General features: G+C 42.1%; 5 protein-coding genes across 9 annotated transcripts in view; 3 read left to right on the plus strand and 2 right to left on the minus strand.

Moving 5' to 3' along the window:
- epn3a (epsin 3a) overlaps positions 1-4,247 on the plus strand; it is a 25,938-nt gene extending 21,691 nt beyond the window's left edge. For 4 of the 5 annotated variants that reach the window (XM_073494507.1, XM_073494505.1, XM_073494506.1 and 1 more), the window contains 6 exons: positions 621-704; positions 879-1,005; positions 1,130-1,294; positions 1,798-1,881; positions 1,973-2,209; positions 2,501-4,247. In XM_073494507.1, coding sequence (XP_073350608.1) covers positions 621-704; positions 879-1,005; positions 1,130-1,294; positions 1,798-1,881; positions 1,973-2,209; positions 2,501-2,790 — 987 coding nt within the window. In that variant the 3' untranslated portion in view covers positions 2,791-4,247. The remainder of the gene's footprint in view (positions 1-620; positions 705-878; positions 1,006-1,129; positions 1,295-1,797; positions 1,882-1,972; positions 2,210-2,500) is intronic. The other variant, XM_073494508.1, reaches the window with a different exon arrangement.
- On the minus strand, positions 3,511-6,502 carry arl16 (ADP-ribosylation factor-like 16). The gene is made up of 5 exons (XM_073494510.1): positions 6,399-6,502; positions 5,518-5,572; positions 5,295-5,414; positions 5,078-5,193; positions 3,511-4,956 (listed from the first exon to the last, which is right to left on the minus strand). Exons 1-5 carry the CDS (start codon positions 6,473-6,475, stop codon positions 4,791-4,793), a joined length of 534 nt encoding a protein of 177 aa, XP_073350611.1. The 5' UTR covers positions 6,476-6,502; the 3' UTR covers positions 3,511-4,790.
- A 264-nt stretch (positions 6,503-6,766) lies between these two features.
- fn3krp (fructosamine 3 kinase related protein) lies at positions 6,767-9,027 on the plus strand. The gene is made up of 6 exons (XM_073494285.1): positions 6,767-6,971; positions 7,171-7,322; positions 7,436-7,527; positions 7,628-7,710; positions 7,829-7,951; positions 8,052-9,027. Exons 1-6 carry the CDS (start codon positions 6,831-6,833, stop codon positions 8,388-8,390), a joined length of 930 nt encoding a protein of 309 aa, XP_073350386.1. The 5' UTR covers positions 6,767-6,830; the 3' UTR covers positions 8,391-9,027.
- Positions 9,028-9,964: 937 nt separating this feature from the next.
- tbcd (tubulin folding cofactor D) overlaps positions 9,965-22,376 on the plus strand; it is a 28,845-nt gene continuing 16,433 nt past the window's right edge. Inside the window, exons 1-13 of the mRNA XM_073494671.1 lie at positions 9,965-10,466; positions 10,571-10,621; positions 10,701-10,798; positions 10,992-11,093; positions 11,188-11,334; positions 12,056-12,111; positions 13,910-14,042; positions 14,835-14,880; positions 15,296-15,428; positions 16,276-16,418; positions 16,501-16,561; positions 16,706-16,780; positions 16,892-16,986. Coding sequence (XP_073350772.1) covers positions 10,283-10,466; positions 10,571-10,621; positions 10,701-10,798; positions 10,992-11,093; positions 11,188-11,334; positions 12,056-12,111; positions 13,910-14,042; positions 14,835-14,880; positions 15,296-15,428; positions 16,276-16,418; positions 16,501-16,561; positions 16,706-16,780; positions 16,892-16,986 — 1,324 coding nt within the window. The 5' untranslated portion in view covers positions 9,965-10,282. The remainder of the gene's footprint in view (positions 10,467-10,570; positions 10,622-10,700; positions 10,799-10,991; positions 11,094-11,187; positions 11,335-12,055; positions 12,112-13,909; positions 14,043-14,834; positions 14,881-15,295; positions 15,429-16,275; positions 16,419-16,500; positions 16,562-16,705; positions 16,781-16,891; positions 16,987-22,376) is intronic.
- znf750 (zinc finger protein 750) lies at positions 17,857-20,104 on the minus strand. Its single transcript, XM_073493721.1, has 2 exons — positions 18,852-20,104; positions 17,857-18,747 (listed from the first exon to the last, which is right to left on the minus strand). Exons 1-2 carry the CDS (start codon positions 20,081-20,083, stop codon positions 18,186-18,188), a joined length of 1,794 nt encoding a protein of 597 aa, XP_073349822.1. The 5' UTR covers positions 20,084-20,104; the 3' UTR covers positions 17,857-18,185.

Raw genomic sequence — 22,376 nt, forward strand, 5'->3', positions numbered from 1 at the left:
TGGCAGGCCGGGTGTCTACACCGCTGGCAGCCACTGGTATGCTCTGTGGACACCCGGACTGTCTGCTCTGCCTAACTAGCCCAGAGACACTACCTGTTTCTTCTTCGTGTGAATTTAAAAACAGAAAAACAGCTTCTCTGGCATGCCAGCGATCATGTTTCTATCGATCCATTAACAAATTAACTTCCTTGCATTTAAACACCAAGGCCGTACGCCTGTAATTAACAGACACCAAACAAAACTGTGTGGAAACGAGGCGTCATTCCTATCACCTTGTTGCATTATATCTGGCAACCTTTTTACCCCACCTCTCTCTTCCTGTCTCGCTCTGTCTTTGTCTTTTTCTATGTCATGGCACCATTAACACTGTAGCACAATAGAGGTGCTCTGTTAGAGACCACAGTGATGCTCTGCTCTCTCCTCTCTTTGACCAGAGAATTTTCTGGTTTGTATCCATTGCTCACATCTATGTTGGCCTAGGAAAAAAAAAAAAATACAAGCAGGCTTTTGTGCTTGTGTGCGGTCGCTGAGTCATAAATATTGAATGATGTGACAATATGTGAAATTTGCCGGAAGCTGTCATGCCCAAAAGGCGTCCATGTGTCTGTATCCGTTACCAGGAGCAGCTCAGCCGCCAAGGAGACGAGTCGATGCTCCAGAAAGCTCTGGAGGAGAGCAAACGTGAGATGGAGACTAAAGGCGGGGTATGAAATATTGGGGTATGGAATATCTCAATGGGGGGGTGATGAAATATAACCGTACATTGTAGTTTACATGCTTCGAGAACATGACCAGACAAAAATCAACCATAAAGCCTTATGATAATGATGAATGTAGGATTATTGAACTGACAGATTTTTTTCCGTTTATGTGGTCAGACCGCCTTCATGGACCTAGTAGATGTTTTCGCGGTGCCCTCAGATCTGCCTCCTAGTAACCCCCGATGGAATAATGCCCCACAGGCAGCTGCTCGCCTGGGGGGCACAGACCCCTGGGACTCCCTGGGTGAGCCTTGAGTTAGCTTAGCATGACCAAAGCAGGAGTGTTGTAGAAAATTACAGTCAGAAAAGCATCATGCTACGATAAACTTACAGCCTCTTTCTCTAAATTCACCTCTCTGTTACTAAAGAAGGCAGCACCGCTTCGGGAGCAGATCCTGCCTGGATGGCACCGCCAACCTCGAACAGCCCCCCTCCACCATGGGAGCCCCCATCGGACCCCTGGGATGGTCCGCAGAACAACATCCCAAGCCTCAACGCCACAGGCCGAGAATGGGCCTTCCCTGCCAACACAGGCGAGTCTGTGTGTGCATACATGCACTCATATAGCTCAGCTGACGGTAGTTTCTTTCTTTCTTTCTTTCTTTCTTTCTTTCTTTCTTTCTTTCTTTCTTTCGCTAACTGGTTGAACAAGCACTTGATTATAGTTTAAAACAATTTTTTTACGTCCTGACAGACATGTAACTTGATATAAACGTTTAATATCTTTTGTTTTTTTGGTAGAATTCAATACCTTAGATAAGGAAATGTACACCGTATGATAGCAGTCATCAATCAAACCATTGAATACCTTGAAAACGATATACCGCTGCAACCCTATATGCATGTATATCAAAGTGTGCATAAAGAAGACCATAATTAATTCAAGGCAATTAGTAACGGTGGTGTAATTGAGAATTAAAAAGCATCTGAGTTATAGTGATAGGTCGAGTGAAGCAGCATGTCCAGGCCCAAAAAACATATTAAAGATAAATATCTCACAATAACTAAATTAAATTGTGTTCTGGCGTGTTTACAGCCGCCTCAGGAGTTGATCCGTTCTCAGTCCCATCAGAAAGAACAGCACCCAAGGCACCTTCTCCTCGAGCTGGAAGCCCCTCAGGTAAACAACACATTGTTTTCACTGTCTCCACTGTAGTTCTGTGAATCCCACACACTTGAAACGTCAGAGTTTGCTGTTTTTACACTGTTAGATGGGGATCTGTTTGACGAGGCCATGGATGGAGGTCAGGTGAATTTAAATGGGCGAGCAGAGGGCAGCCCTGAGCTGTTTGACCTGTCACGTCTCGGAGAAAGCCTGGCTGCCCCCAGCCCTCGTAAATGCCGGACACCTGAGACCTTCCTGGACCCCACAGCGGCTTCGCTGGTAAACCTGGACACCCTGATCCCAGTGAATCCTCAAGCCAAGACCACCAACCCCTTTCTATCAGGTATTAACTGTATTTTATGGCTCTTCATGCAACGATCATTTTCCTTTTACATGGAAAGACCAGGAAAATGTGTAAATGACTGTACAGCAGTGTACTTATGGCACTGCAGCTCATTTTGCACCGTCAGCCAGCCTTTAAATCTCTGTTTTGGCATTCTTGAAAGCACCAGTGGTGACTAAATGCTCACAGTTATTGATATATTAGCTGCCTATTAATTTATTAGGTGCTCAGATCTGTTTTAAATATCCCGCTAAAGCAAACCTAATTGTTTTTCTGTGTCTTTCTGTTCAGTCCTGAGTGCTCCTTCAGCCACCAATCCATTCCAAACTGAGACGCCCAAACTAACTCTGAACCAACTAGGCGCCACCTCTTCGGCCTCCCACGCCACGTCTCTTCCATACAGTGCCTCCTTGCCCCTGCCTATGAGCCACCAGCCTGCCAGCCTCCCTTCATCGCTCACTCACCCCACCCAGCCCAGGCTGGACCTGCCAGGGAACCTCCCCGAGCCCTTGTTGCCCTTCTCTTCAGTCAGCGCTGACGGATCGCAGGCTGCACAGAGCAGTCAGAACCCTTTCTTATGAGGACCAACAGAAACTGGAGAAAATATCTTAGAATAAAGGAGAATGCCTTTAGGTTACGGCTCTTGAAATATAACTCTAACCGCAGACTGGACTGCAGCCCAAAGGACCTGTATGAAACCCTATTCTTAGTTGTTTTTATATTGTGGTATAATACAGTAACCCTTAGATTGATGCAAGCTGGTTCTGCTCTTCACTTCGACTATCTCTCTTGCTCCTCTCGCCACGAATGCAGTAACACCTTTATATCAGCAACTATTACTGTCATGTTAAACTTCTCCAAGGCCACAGCTTATTGCAACTTGACTTCAGCTCATACAAACGCACACAAAAGCACAGTTTGATAATATTTTTGTCACTTCTCTTCGCCATAATTACCAGGCAAAACGTATTACAGCTTTTCAAGTAGTCAACAAGTCTCCTGCTCACTCAGCTGTTTTGTCTGATTGGCTCAGTGAGCTCTGCTGCTGTCATAAACTCTGGCTCCAGAAAATATGGATTTCTTACAAGGAGTTGGAGGCCTGTCAAGTTCTGGAAAAAGTTGCTGCATCAACATGGTTGTGGGGTTTCTGTTGGACCGGACCTGATGACAAACATCGCTGTACACATGATTTTACTGTAGTGAAATTAATTCCTGGGGTTAACTGAATGAAATCATAGTTTGGGATGACTGTACAGTAAGTGCTTCTGGATTTACTATAAGCAAAGCAACATTAGAACATGTATGACTCATGAGTTTTATTCATTGCTTGTGAACCACTGACTCTCATCAAATATAAGGGTATAATAATTACAACACTGCTTCATTCTTCACTTGGGTTTGTTCTTCTGTATTTCCTCCTTTCCAAATACATTTAATATGAAATCATCACAACTCAGGCACACACCCAGTTACAGTTACACGGTTCGTTGTGCACTTTATGCCCCCTTCTGGTAATAATTAGTTATTACTATGCAGCATCAATTCTATTAATCACTCTGACAGGCCAATCTCTTCTTACCAGGGCTGCAACTAATTATCAATTAATCTGCAGATTATTTTCTAGATTAATCGGTTAATCATTTCAGTCTATAAAATGTCAGAAAATAGTGAAAATGTATCTCAAAGTCCAAGGAAATGTCTTTAAATTTCTTGTTTGTCAGTTTGCAACCCAAAGACATTCAGTTTAATATCATATAAAGCAGGAAACCTCCATATTTAAGGGGCTGAAAATAGGATTTTCTGCCATTTTTGCATGAAAGACTACTTTATCTATTAATCGCTTCTCTCTTTATCAACCAGTGTTGTCAAAAATCTCAAAATATTGAACCATATCGATTCTGAATAGTTTGAACGATTTCAATACTCATTTTTTCTCAGTAGCAGCTACGTTTCTTCGCTCTCCTCCACTGTGGTGCCCACATCGTCCAACCTCTTCCGGAAGAAAATTAACTTATCTTTTAATAAAAATCAAAACTTTTATGCTCTCAGATGTGTCAATTTTTCCCCCTGATATCGAGAATTGATATTCTTTCAAGGTACGGTGTCGAAGTTAGAAATTCCAGCATTATGACAACACTTATCAACTACTACATCTACTTCTTACAGTAAACTAGTTAGTAAAACTGAAGTGCAAGAGCTTATTTTATTTCAGAATAATCCGTCTGAAAGAGTAAAAATGAACAGGATAAAATAATTGTTAACTGCAGGTAATACATATTGTAGTGTTGATTTAACAAATGTTGTTCCACCCTGCCATGATACATATATCTCTTTTCCCAGTCGCCCTTATGAACAGTCACTGTATGTATACGATACCAAAGACACAGCATTGACATTTTTATCTTGGCACGTTTTGCCGTTTTCTCAGTGAGTCCAACAGTAAATACGTCATCAAATCCTCTTTATGTTGTATAAACGGTCTTCACACACGGAGGATACTGACATCTGTTGTCTCAAGGCTTCAAGTCATCATTTGAAGTCCTATGAGAGCAGCAACACCTCATAAAGAAGTATAGATAGTTCACTTGACTGTGATGGACTCCAGCCAGCTCAGCACCTCCTGAAGTCCCTCTCCAGAGTGGGCGCTGAGTTCCAGTGTTGTGATTGGCTGAGTGGCAGATGCAATGATGTCATCCATTCTGAACAGCGACTTTATCTCTATAAGACTCATAGTGCAAGGCATGTCCCTGGAGAAGGGCGACAAGAAAAGCTAAAATTAGAAAATGCACGATGACGTGAATACATTTTGTGTTCAACCTGCTGATACCGACTCATGAAGGGTTTAATATGCATGTTAAAGAGTGTCACCTCTTGTTGAAGAGAATAAGCACGGAGACGCTGTGCAGAGGCTCAGCAGAGAGTACTGACAGCAGCTGGATACAGGAGGAGGACACCTGAGCAATGTTGGCTGAGTCCACCATAAACTGTGAAACAACACACAGAAAGAAACATTCAGTCAAATAATTTCAATTTATTTATCTCAGTCAAATGTTAAATACGTGCTGTATGCACACAAAGAACATACAATGACAGAAGAGCAGTCTTTGAAGTATTTCGGCCATATAGGGCCCATGCAGCCTCCCAGCTCTCTTAATGTCAACTTCTTCCTCCTCTTCAACGTCAGGTCTGTCAGGTTGGTTCCTACCTGTTGAGGTTTAAGGAGATCAGAGGCATTACATAGATTACACTTCTGTCTCAGCAGAAATGAGTCTGCAAACTTATCACAACCACCTTTCAAGATTACTCACTGTAGGAAGAGTAGAAGGAGGTGGCCCCAGTTCACCTGACCCGTGCAAATTGAGCTGTAAATGAAATCTGTTAAAGGAAATATCCACAGGAACCAGTGCTGTAGCATTTATCAGTTTCAAAGGCAAAATGTGAGTTTCAAGACACACATTTGATAAGATTTTGCCCCGGGAATCCCCATCTGGTAAGGTGTTTGCCCTTTAGATGTTTCATTACAGAAAGTGTATGCAACCCATGAACAAAATACTCACACATTCTGTTACTGAATGGAATTATTGTAAAGTTAACTAGTCCCCATTTTGTTGGGGACCCCGCCGGAGCCCTCTCTGGGACCCCTGAGGGTCCCCACTATGGTAACCACTGATTAAACTGTTGATACAGTGCCTGAAAAAAGTATGTCATTTAAAATTAATTTAAAACACAATGTGAAATAGCATTTTAGTTTATTTTATCTGACTAATTTTAAGCTTTGTACTCAAACTGCTGCAAAATTACGTGAACATATCGACCAATATCGGTGATGAAAGGCCATATGTAACACTAACTAAGCTAGTATGTAAGCAATATATATATCAGAGGTGTAAAGACTACTGGAATACCCTACCCAGGTAGAAGTAACTTTAACGTTACTGTTACTGCATTGTACTCAAATACTTGCGTAAAAATGACAGTAAAAAGTAGCTTACTCTCAATAAAAGTTACTTTTCGTCCCGTTAATTTTGATAATCAATACATTTTGCCATTTTGCCTAAGCTAACGGTTACTACCAGCTTAGTAGACGTTGTTGGGCTAAATTAGCCAGCTAGCTGTCAGTTTACAGCAGTGTAACGTTACTTTTTCTAGTTCTAGTTTAAATTATCCCGCTGCGCGTATAAAAAGGATATTTTGTAGACGTTTCAGCAGCAACGTTTTTCCGACGCCGGTCGCTCCAAGAAGCAAACAAACGTCATTGCTGCTCATTTCGGGTTTGCAGCAGCAGCAGCAGCATAGCGACGCCAGTCGTAGCATGTAAGCTAGCTAAAGTGGAGTCACTTGGCACCATGGTGACGCTCACGTGACTGCGTTCCATCGCTGTGATAGGACGAAGTAGACATCAATCATTTGAGTCTCGTTTCTGATTGGTTGCCACTCCTCTCGGATGCATATACCGGAAGAAAACAAGCTCGCCATCCCCCGAGCGAGAGTCCTCATTGGTTCACACCACGGAAACGGCCAGAAACGCCCCCCTGAAGCCCTGACACTGCAGTTGCATTGACTGCGTTGTTGTTATTATCGTCCATGTAACTGTACCAGAACTAGTTTGTGCGATATAAACATGGAAGCCAAGCTAAAGAAAGAGTTGGGGACAGCGATGCTGAAGCCAACTGGTCACTCGGGAGGTGGATGCATCAGCGAGGGACAAAGTTATGACACTGACAGTGGGAGAGTGTTTGTGAAGATAAACCACAAGAGCGAGGTATTTAATTATCATTATAGTGTATATTATTGTATGCAAATATATTATATAAGAACACATATTGTTATGACGTGCTAATAGTAAAGGATTTGATCAAGCTGCTGCAGCCAAACAGCCACTGTGAACTTTGTGCATGCAAACTAGTGTGGATCTGTGCTAAGTGCAAACTCAAATCCTTTGTTGTGTTGGCTTTATTCAGGCCAAATTGATGTTTGATGGGGAAATGGCCAGCCTGGAAGCCATTTTAAAGACAGAAACTGTGAAAGTCCCCAAACCTGTGAAGGTGATAGAGCTGGACAGAGGAGGATGTGTGTTTGTGATGGAGCATCTGGACATGAGAGGTCTCAGCAAGTAAGAGCTGTCGTACAAGTTATCAGCATCAGTACCACTGTATGCAGGTTAGAGTAGAAGGCAGCAAAAACATAATTGATTCTGTGTTTTTTAATGATTTTTCTAATGTTTAGGTACTCGAAGCACCTTGGAGAGCAGCTGGCAGATCTGCATCTGCACAACAAGAGACAAATGGAGAAATTGAATAAAGAGCAGCAGACAGTCGGTAATAACGAAACATCTTCCAATACTACACTGAATAGCAGTTACATCTCAAGTTAATTCCTGATTAGTTAAGATTTACTAACTTATTGGACTGAACACAGGAAAAGGAGCCGGGCAGTCTGAGGTGCCTGTTGTTGAAAAATTTGGCTTCAGTGTAACTACATGCTGTGGATATCTACCACAGGTAAAAAGAAAAAAATAATCCATAAAATGTAGTACATTTGTAGCATGTGTCTTTGTGATGTTATAGTAATCCTGCGAGATATCACTGTTGTTCTCTTTTTCTTTATTTATCTTCTCAGGAGAACGAGTGGCGGGATGACTGGGTGGCATTTTACTCCCAGCAGAGGCTGCAGCACCAGCTCAACATGGTGGAGAAATCTCACGGAGACAGGGAGGCCAGAGAGCTGTGGGCCAAGCTACAGGTGCACCCTCCCTTCATCCCCATCAGAAACAAAGCGTGACAGATCTGTATGATTTGTCTAAAAAATCTGGCTGTGCAACTTTTGTGTCTGTCATTCACAGCTCAAGATCCCTCAGTTTTTCACAGATGTGGAGGTCGTCCCCGCTCTCCTCCATGGAGACTTATGGGGAGGAAACGTAGCAGAGTGTGCAGAAGGCCCAGTCATCTTTGACCCAGCCTCCTTCTATGGCCATTCAGAGTTCGAGCTGGGTATTGCGGGGATGTTCGGTGGCTTCAGCAGCTCTTTTTACTCCGCCTACCATGAAAAGATTCCTAAAGCGCCAGGCTTCGCAAAGAGAAACCAGCTCTACCAACTTTTTCACTATCTGAATCACTGGAACCACTTTGGTGGCGGCTACAGAGGCTCTTCAATAAGGATCATGAAGGACCTGCTGAAATAACTGAAGTCACATACATTCATAGAAAAGCTCCACAGTCTTAAACTAATGCAAAGTATTATGCATATATTGACTGATGCTAGTTTGACCAAATACAGTGTGGCTAGCTGTTGAAGAGACTAAAACAACAACATAACAAGCTAATTCTGCCCTGCCTGCTCCACCTAAACCAGTCTGTAGTAACTACATTGTGTGTAGGTTGCCTACAACTAAACATAAACTAGACCAAAATAACTCAGCTCTGCACCTTCTTGGTTTTTATTTAAACATTTCCTGCAATTGGAAGAGGATATTATAAGTATTCTTCACCGGGCACGCTTGACAGTAAGAAGAAGTTTTTAGTTGGTCCAAAACTGAGTTTTTTGCGATGCTGCACACCTGTTTTTAGTTTTAAATCTGTTTTCATTGGCCACTTTTGACCGCCAGCTGACTGAATTATATTGCCGTGCTGTGATTTCATTGAATTCCAGTGATAGCAGGATTGTTTATCTACATCATAATAGCCGAGCTGTTGATGTGATGTACCTTCTAACACACTACATGCACCTTCAAAAATGTTGTTGCACAGGAATGACTGATTATTGTGGAAACTTTCAATTCACTGCTTAACCAACAATAAAACATCTTGTGGTGATGCAAAGTGTTTGTCCCACCCTGCTGACTTTGTTGTCTGTCTGTCTGGTATGAAAACAGAAGTGAATCAGAATGTAAAACCTTCATCATCTTAAAGCACTAATGACCCCTCTTACTGACTGTTTGACAACCTGCCACCAGCTTCTTCTCCCAGGTAACATAAACATACATATATAAACCTAGTCATCTGATTCATTTTTATAGCTACTATGCTATATATGTATGATTATGTTTACCTGTATATAATTAATGCTAAATAGCTATGTTATATGCAATTTATTAGACCATACACTGATCTTTTCTTCCTCTTTCTATGAGGTTTTGATGCACCCATAGACATTAGATTTTGGCAGTTTTTATTCTCTGTCCACAGTGATGGGATGTATCTAAGTATATTTACACAAGTACTGTACTTAAGTGGAATTTGGAGGTACTAAGACTTGCATATTTGCATTTTCTGCTTCCCTCTTCTACTCCACTACATCTTAGCAGCATATATCGTATTTTTCCTTTCATTACATTTGTTTATAATCTTAAGTTACTAGTTGTTCTGTTGATTTCATGTTACATCAGAGCCAAACTATAATTTATTTTTTATTATTATAATTTTAGTAGTGTATTTTTACATAGTGTATGTACTTTTGATACTTAAGTACATTTAATATCAGATACTTTAAAACTAACATAAGTCCTGTTGGTGTGGGTGACTTTCACTTAGTTTCACCGAAGTAATATTTTAACACTTTAATCAAGTGTGACTTCTGGGTACTTTTTACAAAATGCTGGTCCTGATGAAATAAGATTTATAACTTATATTATTAAACTATTAGTATTAAACCACTAATTCACAGCATGAATGCTTTTATTGTCCAAATCCAAGGGAACAGATTAATAGCTTCGCTTCTTGGGTGACTTGCAATACGTATGAACCTTCTCTCTCGCCGTAGTAGGGCGGGTCGTTAGCACAGGAGCTAAACAAACTTGTGCGGGAGCATCATAACAGAGACAGCTAGCCCCGGTTTCGTTTAATTGCAATTAATTTCAGCTCGTGAACTGTCATATTTTACACTTTCAAGCCAAAAATCCGTGTCGTAGCTGTAACTTTTAATATACCCTCAAGCTAATTTTCCACCCACAGCCGCTCCCTTTTCATGGCATAAATGCTAATTTGTAGCTAGCTAAGTGGTTTATAATTTCTATCAACGCACGCTAACGTTAGCATCTGTAGCAGAGACACTGCTGGTGGGTGAAAGTGTGGCAGAATGGCGCTGATGGAGACAGAGAGTGGGTGCTCCGGGGGTGACGGAGGAGAGCCGGACGCCGTCGTTAAAGCTTGTGTGTTGGGGGGCTTCAGTGAGGCGACTGAGACCCGAGCGCTCCTCTCCAGCCTGCCGGAGATCCACGGGGACATGATGGCGAGCGAGTCCACCACAGAGAGGTTCCTGGGTGAGGCAGGCATCCACAGAGGACATGAGTACTGAAATAAACAGTTTTTAATCAGTGCTTTGGATGGATGAGTGGTTTCAGGTTGTTGCTTTTTACTCCCACAGTGATAATGAACAGATATCAAGAGCAGCCTCATCTGCTGGACCCACACTTAGGTACATTATAAATACTCATTCTGTATTATTGTTGTGATTAAAACACCCCCCACTCATCAGTTTTTCAACTTTGTCTTAGAATGGATGTTGAACATGATACTGGAGTTTGTAAGGAGTGAGAAGTCTCCACCATCACTGGTGCATTTGAGCTTCAAGTTCCTCTACATCGTCTGTAAGGTCAGTCAACAACAGTACTCTGGTTTTATACTGGATGTCTGCAAAGTCACTGAAAACCAGCCAGCCAGTGGCATAGCACAGAGTAAAATTGAGTCATTTTACTGACACAGCAAAGTTATCCAGCCAATTCACTAATGCAGATTTGTGATGAGTCCACAGTGTGTTAACATTGATTTGATTTTTCCCTGCACAGGTCAGAGGTTATAAAATCTTCATGCAGCTTTTCCCCCATGAGGTGGCAGACGTCCAGCCAGTTCTGGACCTGCTGACGAGGCAGGATCCCAAAGACTCGGAGGTGCGACTGGTAGTACTTTCAAGGGGAAAAAATAATTCTTGTCAGCTTCATCGAACGTTTAATAATAGTGTGTTTTCCCATCTCCTCATTTCAGACTTGGGAAACTCGCTACATGCTGTTGTTGTGGCTGTCCATGACCTGCCTCATACCCTTCGACCTTTACCGTCTGGATGGCCATTTGGAGTCGGACAGCGGCCAGGCCAGAGAGCCCATCATGGACCGCATTCTAGCCATTGCAAAGGTAAGTTAAACAGGAACTTTGCCGATTATAAACCCCCTTTGTAACTGAAAATTTCAGAATACAAATTTTGTATGTTTTCATCCATGGACACAGAGATTATAGACAAATTAAAATTCACTTGATCCAAGGGAGAGACAGAGGGGCGTCTCACTAGTGCTGATAAACTATAAACCAAAATCCTCTTACTTCACTGCCTAAGATGTTTTCAGAAACATATTTTAGCATTCTGTTTAGCTACAGCAGAGAAAGATTGTGACCCTGAATTGACCGCCACATTGTGTCTGGTCATGTAGCACCAATTTCAAAAATCTTTGTGTCTTTCTCCTGCATGGACAGCCCAGTTTTATGCAAGTACCATCTTTCCAGCAGTGAAGTACATCTTTAAGTGTATCATGTAATCTTGTACATCTACGTCTTGCTTCCCATAAGGGCTCGGCTCGTTTATTAGGATTTGTGGATCTTCAAACAAACTCTAAACAAACTCTCTGAATGTTTGGCAGCTGTGATTCTGTGACAGTTATGACACAGAGTTGCTTAAAACAAAGCAGCACTCTGCTGTTTTAGAGTCAGTGATAAAACCATTACAGGAAAAAAATCAACAAGCAAATCATCAGTATGTCTCCCTATCCATACCAAGTGTACATAATATCTGAGATGAATTTATTTAGCGGTCATTTTATACACAGTATGAGTGACATTTTTCCTTTCTTTATCTTTCCAGTCTTACCTACTTGTCAGCGATTGTTCCAGGGATGCTGCATCTGTACTGGTATCAAAGTAAGTGTACAAACACCATGCAAGTACTTACATAGTATTTTAATTCTGTGGTTGTCTCCAAAAATATCACAGTTAGAAACAGTGCAGCAATAATACATTTAAAAAAAAAAGTTTGTTACTTTTGGTCACGTAAACGCCATCAAAATCTCAGTGGCAACTCATTTCTCACGCACAATAATTGCGGATATGATGAAACATAACCTGGTAATAAATATCTCTGTATGATTATGATATAAACATTATCCAGGTTACTCATTAGTGCACTAATGTGTTTGACGCCTCCACATTAAACGATCTCTGTTATTTCTGTACTGAAGTGCAGCTATTTTCAGTGTGAGTGTTTCACGACAATGGATGTCCTGACCATGTTTCATGATCAATTATTTATTTCAGTTCTATTTTTGACAATCCTTCATTATACAACCTGCAGTGCACATTTTAGACCTGCAGTAAAATTAGCCAAACAATTTAGTTATGTTTTAGAGTCATAAAATAGATTGCTTCCTACAACATTTTGGATCGTGTCCAGTAGTATTTTATATAATATGTATGAAAGGAGGAAGTCTGTGTTTAAGTGCTGCGGGAAGTTCTGACTCTCTTCAACCTCAGCATGAAAACATATGTTTCAACCAACAGTAGCACTGGAGAGATGTGGTTCACTTGCAAAAATATCACTGAAATAGGAACAAAACAGCCACCATGCTCACATGGAAGATTGCTCGATTTCATATGTAAAACTGAAACAAATCACTATTTTTATATACTTTGTGGCTCTTTAGGCCACTAACTCACAGCACTGTGTGAACGATCAGTTCATCAGATTACATGCAGCTTCCTCTGGAGCCACAAAAGGCTTATATGACTTTTTTTCACATATGCAGTAGTACTCCCCAAGACCTGAAGACACACTTTAATGTGTAAAATTTGTGGAGTTACTCTTTAAGCGTCTATGCTCCGGGCCTCATTCTAGGTAAGGTCATTAAAGTAATTACTCTCAGGGAGTTGTTGGCATGTCTGAAGTCCAAAGGCGTAGTCGGCGTATAGCAACAAAGTGTTCCACGTGGTCACCTGGGTTTGGAGGAACATTCAGTGTTTTGCAAGCAGAGCTACTCGAGTAAAACATTTCAGAAAGGCTCATTAAAGACTACGCCACTTTTCCTGATCCTGATTTTTTAAAACTCAGGTCAGTATTTACCCATCAGTATTTATTTTTCTGCACATTGTTGTTGTCAAAATTAGGGATTAAATTAAAAGCTACCAAAAGTATTCACGTGTGGTTTTGTCTTTTGACTAGTGAAAGGTTTTGGTTCATATAATCATAAGAGTTCATTGCATTAAAGATTTTGATATTGAAAAACTGTCCATATTAATATTGTGATTGATTTAAAACATAATCAGACCTGATGTGCGTTTGTTCTGATGTGAAAAGGGTGTTAAATGTTCTTTGTTGAGGTCTTTAAAAGGTTTTAAAAAAGCATTAAATCCAAACAAATCAACCTTATTCTCTGTGTATTTTGGTTAATAACAAAGCTTGTTACAAGGCCAAATGTCTACTGTATATCTTTTATGTGAAGCTTGTGTCAATCATGGACTTGAAAATCAAAGACTGAAAGTAATCTATATAAATATGGCAGTTTACTGTTAACACAACACAGTCTAGATTAAGTAATTAACTGCAATTAATTTTCCAGCCAACAGAGGGCAACGCTCCTCTTGGATTGCATTACTGGTGTCTGCATTTGTTTATCCTCCCGGCACTTTGTATTACTCACTTGTCTTATTGTACATGACTGTGCAGGTTCATGACGCGCCCCGACGTGAAGCAGAAGCGCCTCGGAGACTTCCTGGACTGGAACCTCACCACCATATCTCAGACCAATGACCAGTCAATGAGAGACATTATGGTGCTGGACGGTGCTCTGCAGTCTCTGGTAAACAAACACAGGCTTCCGATCACACTCAAGCCTGTGGTGTTGCACGCACGTCTGTGTGCACTGCTGTATTAAAACCAGCAGAGGGGTTGTTTATAAGAGCTGACACGTCTGGTATGTCTCACACAATACCCAATGTGGTTTTGGCAGGTGTGTAACCTGCTGCAGGTGTGCACCTGCTGCATGTTTGGGATCTGCTACGTCAAGTGACTAATGTCAGTTTAATCCACCGCTTTAAGCTAAACGGTTGTTCAGCAAATGAGAACAGCGTTGGGGGTACTTAGTTTCAATAAAATCCTCTTTTCCACCCTGATGCTTCTCACAGTACACCTGTTCTCACTGCAAATCTTTATTAATGAAGGAGGGTATTTTCAAATCACTTCCTGTCAGCTAAGGTAATGTAATTCAGCCCTCGAGCAAGAACATTACAATCATATCACTGGCACATAAACTTGCATAACATGTTTAGAAGGCATCCCTTTGTACTTAATATGTGTGTGAAGTGAACGTGGTGCTTAGGGCGTTCAAAACTGGCTCTGTTTGTTCAGTCAACAAGCCTACAGGACCCATACTTGCATGTTTTCTGTGTTTGGATTAAGCGTAACATGCTGCAAAGACTCAATATTTGACAACTAAAAGAAATAGCCGCTAGTACGAATATGGTTTTTGAGAGTATTGTGTCTTGTTTGTAGTTCGTTAGTGACATTGTTTATTTGTATATATGTGTGTACCTGCTCTCGTGTCCTCTTAAGTGTGTCAGACTGATCTGATCATGTTACATATGTCCCTTAGGCGAAGCTTTTCAAACATGGAAAACGAGATGACCTCCTGCAGTATGGTAGGTTGTATTTATCTACAGTAAGGCTTTACTCTTTAATCTTCACGTGGAGGTCAAAGTAAAAATTTCCTGAACAGGAGTTAATGGAGCGTGCGATTGTCACATTCGTAGTCTTTTGCATGTGGCAACTGAATCATTTGTGTTTGCAAATTTTTACCTAAATGTCCAGTGCCAGAGGGGAGATATTTGAATCCAGACCTCAGGAGATGTTTCCCTCCCAGTATATACTCTATTTAAATAGCTAAGTCTTCAAGGTGTCGACATATTGAGAAACCCAGAGGCATGGAAAAATATCTTTCTTAGCCTCTAGCCTGATACCTCGAAAACTGTGTATCCCTGTATGTGTTCATCAGTCTATGCCTTATAACAGTATAACAACAGATAATGATATTAATTTTTCTTATTTGTTCACCAGCTCCTACAATTCTGCAGTGTCTGGAGAAGAAACAATTGTCAGAGAGCAGCCAGGCCATGCTGAGGAAACTCGGTGTCAAACTCATCCAGAGGCTTGGCCTCACCTTCCTGAAGCCACGTTTGGCTGCTTGGAGGTCAGTTTAAAAAAAGAGTTTTTTGGAATCTTTGGGACGTCTTGTCAACATTTCTGATTGATAACATAATTAATTTTTTAATCATATGCAGTGCATATTTTCAAAATGGCTGCCACCAATGTCCACAGTAAACAAATTGCAGCATGTCTCAGCAATTAATGGGTCAATTTTGATGATTTTGATATCAAACTATACATTTTCTGGGGTCACTGAAGTGGTTAGAGGTAGTTTAAAGTGACTGGAGGTCAATGTCAATATCAAAGTCATTTTAATTTCATTATTCAGCCTCATCTTCTGCTAATGTTGTGAAAACTACGTAGGTCTCCAACCTACAACCTTGATTTCTAAAAAGTTGGGATGCTGGGTAAAACGTAAATAAAACAAAATGTAGTAATTTGCTATTCAATTTTGACATGTACTTGATTGAAAACAGTAAAAGGACAATATATTTCATGTTTAATCTCATCAGCTTCATTGATTTTTGTAAATATATGCTTATTTTGAATTTCAAACAAGTTGGGACAGAAACAAACGACTGTGAAAGTTGTGGGATGCTCCAAAAACACCTGTTCAGAAACATTCCACATGTGAACAGGTTCACTGGTAACAGGTGTTAGTATCATGAGTGGATATGAAAGAGGCATCTTGAAAGGCTCAGTCGTTCACAAGCAAGGATGGGCGAGGCAACAAACCCATAACCTATTATAGCTCCCCGTTCAGATGGGGTCACTTCTCCTTCCAGCATAGTGAGATGTATCATGTCACGACACATTTTCTGTCGTGTGTATGTGCCTGGATCAAACACACAGAGTTCGAGTGCCTTTAAGCTTATGTTGATGTTTTTCAGGTATCAGAGAGGCAGCCGCTCCCTGGCAGCGAACCTCTCCATGTCCCAGTCAGCTATAGTCGCTGCCGCTGTGACACCTGAGGCGGAGACACAAAAACAGGAGGAGGACTATGACATTCCTGAGGAGGTGGAGACTGTTATCGGTCAGTTTACGCCTCAAATCGGTTTTAAAAAGTTTGTTATTGCAATATGTCTGCTCAGGGAATCAATTTTGTTATTTTACAGAGCAACTGCTGGTGGGACTGAAAGATAAAGAAACGATTGTGCGCTGGTCTGCAGCAAAAGGGTAACAATGTGTTCGTCTGTCCCCAAGCAAACCTGAACTGTTAACATCCCTGTTGCTACTTGTCTTTGGTATTCTTCATGTCAAAGACAGCGTCTCTAAGACAGTTGATGTGTTACAATAATTTAATTTTATTTAACCCTTCAGCATTGGGAGAGTGACTGGGAGGCTTCCCAAGGAGCTGGCAGATGAGGTGGTCGGATCAGTGCTGGAATGCTTCAGGTAGTTTCATGCTGGGGACATGTTTGCTCTTTACCTGTCACTATTTTTTTAAGCAGTGCCATATTTCATTGACATGTGTTTTAACCTGTGTTGTGTGTGTTTATATTCAAGCTTCCAGGAAACAGACAATGCTTGGCATGGAGGCTGCCTGGCTCTGGCTGAACTCGGTAGGAGAGGCCTGCTGCTGCCTTCCAGATTAACAGATGGTATGTGTCGACAGAATCACTTTGAAAAGTAGGGATGCCAGATTTATTCAATACGCCCAGCCATCCTCACAGGATCCACTTTTAAGCTATGTTGGTAGACAATAGACATGTGGTAGAGTGAGATTGGCGTTGCGGTTGGTGTGATCCCATCACCAATAGGCGTGTGAGATGATATGAACATTTCATTTGAAGATTATTCTGGCCAAAAGTGATTCCCAGTATTCTCCCTATAACATTCAAGCCTTCAGCCATGATGCAGGCTTAGGATTTTGTAATGACTGGACAGATGCAGGCTCCCCTTTGTGGCAATTCAAAATAAATCAGGAAATCAATATAGGAAGCTTTTTTGCGTAAAGTGGGGGGCCAATGGGGACATTCCCTATTTCCTAGCCCCCTCTTTCTGGTGCCTTTTCTCAGACCACAACCATTTTTGAACTTGGCTTTCGTTTTTAAGCTCACCTACACCCCTGTAAAGTGTCCTGACTGTATCTTTAACAGTTGCACAAATTGACAAAATGTGTCGACTGACTGACAGACAGATATATAAACAACGAGCAAAGTACTCAAAACTGCTTCTGGGGTAGTTCCTGCTACACACACACACACACACGCATACTCTCATACTCACATGGTGAAAACATTACCTGCCCGTCCGACTGTTGCTGCTGGTAACAAGCACACCATCTACACACTCCATAGTAGGTTGTGTTATGCACATTTAAAGTCGGTTTCAGACCAATTAACAAAGAGACAAACCTGTCTATTTATTGTTATTTCTATCTGCTAAAAAAAATCCGTATAAAAAACTATTTTAGAGGCTGTGTTATTAAGAAATACAGGGACTATTGCACCTGAGTCAGTTTGTTATTTATTTATTCAACATATTTACATTCAGTGATACATCGTCATTGTTTTACATGACAAAACAAGTCCAGATTTAAATATACAGAACCCTTTATAAAAAACGCCTTTCACCTTTCAAATCAAGTGTAAGAACAAGACATAATGTACACATACCTGTGACGACAGCCTTTGCATTCAACATATTTAGTGCTATAGACATGTCACATCTGCTCCTGCTATCAACTCTTTCAGTGCTTTATTAACATTTGAACATTAATGTTGAATAAGTTGATGTTTTCATGTAGAGGCTTGCAGTGGTGAAGATTTTCTGTCCTTATTAACAAATATAACAGTTTTTAGCAGCAGCGAGCCCTCCTCCTCAGAGCCCGCCCCGGTGCTTTTGCTCTCTTGCTTGGTTTGTGGCAGCTGTTTTCAGCCGGGCCACTGTTTGCTCTTTTCATGCCTGCTGTCTTTGCCTTGATTGTGTGCTTGGTCTTCTTTTGAGAGCCAGCACTTCTTTCCTCTGTGCAACTCTCAGAGGAGCCGACTGCAGTGCTGAAGTCACATGGAGAGGCCGCAGAGTTCGCACTGGCGAGCTGACAGAGTGCCAGCGCTGCATTCTGCCTCTGGTCACACGGTTCCTCATCCAGCTCAGTGTCCAGCCTCTCCTGTAGATCTTCTGAAGTGCTCAGGACAGGGCTGTGTACAGATGGTCGCAGGCTCAGGTTCAGAGGCAACTCGTCTTGCGTTGAGTTCTCTGAGTCCGAGCAGCTCAGTCTGTGTTCAGATGGATGATTCCTTGTTGAGAGGTTGAGTGGGGCCAAATCTTCTCTGGTGTCCTCACCATCTTGTTCTGATGCAATTTCAGGACACGACTCAGAAAGGGACGACGACGAGTATCTGCTGCTTTCAGCTGATCTGAAAGAGACAAAATAAAGAGTTAACGGACTGACATACAAACACACTGTGATGCAGCTCAATTAAACCAAGAAAGAAAACTACATTTCTGAATTCTTACTCACCCTCCATCCGCGTGCTGGGCTCTTAACTGTAGCAAGCCTTCTGCAGACTCCTCTTGTCTTGTGTGTCCTGGTTGGGTGGTTGTTTGTGGCTCGGCCATGTTGGTGTTGTGCGGGGCCTCTGAGTCTCTGAGGATGATGTGTGCATGATTTGGTCTGTCAGGCGACCCCAAGGCTGAACAGCCCTCTTTAGGGCTCAGCCTGGTTTCTTTGTCTCCACTCTGCCCATGGTTGCTCTCCTCTTGTGTAGATTTGTTGAGGCTGCTGAGGCTCGGATGTGAATGCATGTATAAGTCGTAATCCTTGGGCCCAAATGTCGGGCCATACAAGTCCAAAGGAAGATACCTAGGTCCTGCAATTGGCATGGAGAGCTCATGGGGTCTATATAGAGTGTAATGCAGAGGGGGGACTGGGTGAAGGGGGTGGCAGTATCTGTATGGGTATGGGGGGAAGAGGGAGGTGTGAGGTGGGGCGATGGGTTGTGGTACCACCGGCCTCTGGGGATCCAGAAACTCTGGCCGGAAAGAAGGAGTGTTTGGCTCGTTCACATGGTTTCGTGGGAAATAGTATGGTGGATATAGAGACCGATCTGTCAGGTGATAAGGAGAGTATTCAGGAATCATGGGAGGGGGGTATGGTTTTAAGGGAATGGATGGTGGGATTGTGCCCCATGGGAAGCCTGGAGGGTTGAAGGAGGGAACAGGAGCTTGCGAATCCTCCGGCTGCTGCACAGGTGACTGAAGTGCTTCTGCGCCGTCACTTTTGGGTGTGACAGGAGAGAAAGCAGAAGGGTGCGGCAGAGACGTGTCTTCATCGCTCTCCCTGTTCTCACTCTCTGTTACTGTATTTGATTTTGTCGCACTCTGGCTGTCCTTGTTGATTGGACTGTCACACCCAACGTCGACTTCTTCCATGTCATCTACGCTCTCGTCTTTATTCTCCTCAGTTTCCTGTTTCTCGGGACTGTTCTGACCCGCAGGCAGTGGGCTCGGACAATCCTTAGGTTTGACAGGGACTCCCTTTGCCGCAGCCTTGAACTGTCGGGCCGTTTGCCCGTTTTTCTGTGACACCAGGGAGATGGAGTTTTTACACAAGTTGTATTTCATGTGGTTGAAGAGATGGGACTTTTCGTTGCAGGTGAAAGGACACTGGAAACACTGGTATTTGAAGGGCTTGCCTGGCGGTCGGGGAATGTAGTGAGGCCTTTTTGGCTTGCGTTCCTGAACCGTCTCCATCTTGCTTTGAATTTACGCTTTCTGAAAGAAGAATACAGCACATTGCAATTAGGTTTTCTTGGGGAATGTGACTCTAAAGCACACAAGAGAGACGCATGAATCATTGCAGACTCTCACTGAGGTGACTGTCGAGTAATGTGGCTCATAGAGTGGTTTGACTGGTTCTGGTGGAGACTATCTCTCATTGGAAGGTTTTTCTCTCTTCAACTGCTCAGGCAGACAAATCTCAAGCTGCACAAAACACTGCACCCTCGGGCTAATGTATTTCTCCAACTGTTTCTCCGCACTTGGTTGGACACCAAACAGAAATTATTAATATGTAAAACTTTCCACTGTATGCAAAAACGAACCCACGCTTGCACAGGTGCATTCGAGTCCTAGTGTGGTTTCAGTTGATTGACAGCTGCCCTGAAATGCCTCGACTGGGCCGGGATCCTTACCTGTCGATCTGTTCTGATATCGCTCCACTCATCTTTGCTATAAAGTTAGAGAAGGCTCTAGGTTGGCAGGTGTCGGGCAGACTAGGCACTTACTAACACAGACCTCGAGGGCATGCAGAGACTTGCTTTCCCTCTCAACCTTAATAAACTCTATGCTGTTGGCGTGGGAACTACCAGCCACCTGCTTCCCATGACTACACCTGCGGGATGCACTCAGCTCTAAAACCTCATCGTTCTGATCATTTGATGAACTCACCAGCTCGCATGAGAAGTCATTTTCTTAAATCATTTTCCATGCAGTGTTCCAGCTAGAATGTGTTGCAATAGTTCAAGCTAGTTGTTTTTTGTTAAGTCGTCAAGCATGTGGCATCTGAAACACTTCAGGTTTGCCTTTGAAATGAAACATCACCTTAAGCTGTGAGTTAAGTGTTGCTGGGCGCCGCACGGAGGAACCTGCTTGTCGTGCGCTGTCGCAAGAAGTTGTCACTCAAGTTTCTGTCCAACTGCGGTAGCACGCAAAGCCACTCCCTTCTTAAGGACTGAAATCCATGAGAAAATCCCTTCTTCAATAGCATATATCTTCACTGTGATTATAATTCAGTCAAAACCTTTTGTTTTTGATTTTATCCCTCATAAAAAAAATACAGATTTGGTTCACATGGGCTCAGTTGTTGAGAATGTTCTTTTAAAATGTACAGATCAGTCTGAATATTTATAGAAAATAGTTATAAAAACTTTAGGAAATATGTAATCTAACTAATCTTGAACTTTTTTGAGGATTTTCTGCAGAGTATATGAACTTATGCATTACCTGTGCTTCATATGGCAGTGAAGGCAGGGACTAATTGAAGTCCTTGGGTAACAGGTGCATATGTAGCACATACCTTCCCTAAACAGTCATTACAGACTAATCAACAGTACTTTCACAAACCGCTGTCTTTTCAAATAACACAGGAAGGTTTCGGCAGAGTTTTGGTAATAACTGATGTAACTTAATACCGCTTCCTTGTTAGTAAAAGAAGAATAAAGAAAGTAAAATAAATACCTTCTCTGGTTGTAGTAACGGCGTCTCCTCCTGAGCTGCTCCACAGTCCACAGCCAGCGTTAGTATCTGGTCGGGACGTCCGCTCCAATGAAGTTCAGAGTGCGTTTGTGAATGTGTGTGATGGTGCATGTGTGAGCTGTACTAGGTGATGTTAGTTGTGTGGTGAGTTTCCTCTCTCTCAGGTGTTGTCTCACTAGTGGGTGGGGCTTCAGCCCAAACAGCAGGGCCCTCAGGCAACATCGATGTACCTGATATTAGTCAGGCCTGAAGCGATGATTTACATGATGGGGTGGGGTGGGGGCTCTAACTCCTTCCTCACCCGTTTCTCTCGAATTAACCATACTCTTGTAATTCTGCAGTTGCTGTACATGACGTGTTGCTTCATGTGTCAAGTTTCAAGTGAAATTCAGTTGCACGGTGGCAAGATCGCGCATAGATTTGCATACTCGCAGGTAAAATTGGTGCTGATCTTGTTTAGTGTTATATAACTTTTTACGGGAGCAGTGTTGGCATGAAAGATTTATAACCTCTTCAAATTTAAGCAAATGAGCTGAATTTTTGGCAACACTTCATAATAACCATTATTAATAAATGGTAAAATTTTAATAATAATAAAAAGTTAATAGTTATTACAGTATTAAACTATGACACGCTTTATAAACCATTTATCGTTGCATCTGATGTAATAATATTTTATAAGTGGCTAATAAATACTGTGTAGTTCATCTATAAACATTATCAGGATGGCCATCATAGTCACTGTGCTGCACGCTCAAAAAGGAAGTTTTTTATGCCTCTGCGCCGGCGA

Source organism: Pagrus major, chromosome 23 (genome assembly GCF_040436345.1).
Source record: "Pagrus major chromosome 23, Pma_NU_1.0".
In the NCBI taxonomy this organism is placed as follows: domain Eukaryota; kingdom Metazoa; phylum Chordata; class Actinopteri; order Spariformes; family Sparidae; genus Pagrus; species Pagrus major.

Excerpts from the sequence above, each read along its gene's own strand:
- fn3krp (XM_073494285.1), top strand. The coding sequence starts at position 6,831 with ATGGAAGCCAAGCTAAAGAAAGAGTTGGGGACAGCGATGCTGAAGCCA. Across the intron at positions 7,528-7,627 it reads TAAAGAGCAGCAGACAGTCG|GAAAAGGAGCCGGGCAGTCT; the intron begins GTAATAACGAAA and ends GACTGAACACAG. Across the intron at positions 7,952-8,051 it reads AGCTGTGGGCCAAGCTACAG|CTCAAGATCCCTCAGTTTTT; the intron begins GTGCACCCTCCC and ends TGTCATTCACAG.
- znf750 (XM_073493721.1), bottom strand. The coding sequence starts at position 20,083 with ATGGAGACGGTTCAGGAACGCAAGCCAAAAAGGCCTCACTACATTCCC. Across the intron at positions 18,748-18,851 it reads GCCCAGCACGCGGATGGAGG|ATCAGCTGAAAGCAGCAGAT; the intron begins GTGAGTAAGAAT and ends TGTCTCTTTCAG.
- arl16 (XM_073494510.1), bottom strand. The coding sequence starts at position 6,475 with ATGAGCAGCAATGACGTTTGTTTGCTTCTTGGAGCGACCGGCGTCGGA. Across the intron at positions 5,573-6,398 it reads CTGCTGAAACGTCTACAAAA|GCTCAATTTGCACGGGTCAG; the intron begins TATCCTTTTTAT and ends ATTTCATTTACA. Across the intron at positions 5,194-5,294 it reads AAGACTGCTCTTCTGTCATT|TTTATGGTGGACTCAGCCAA; the intron begins GTATGTTCTTTG and ends GTTGTTTCACAG.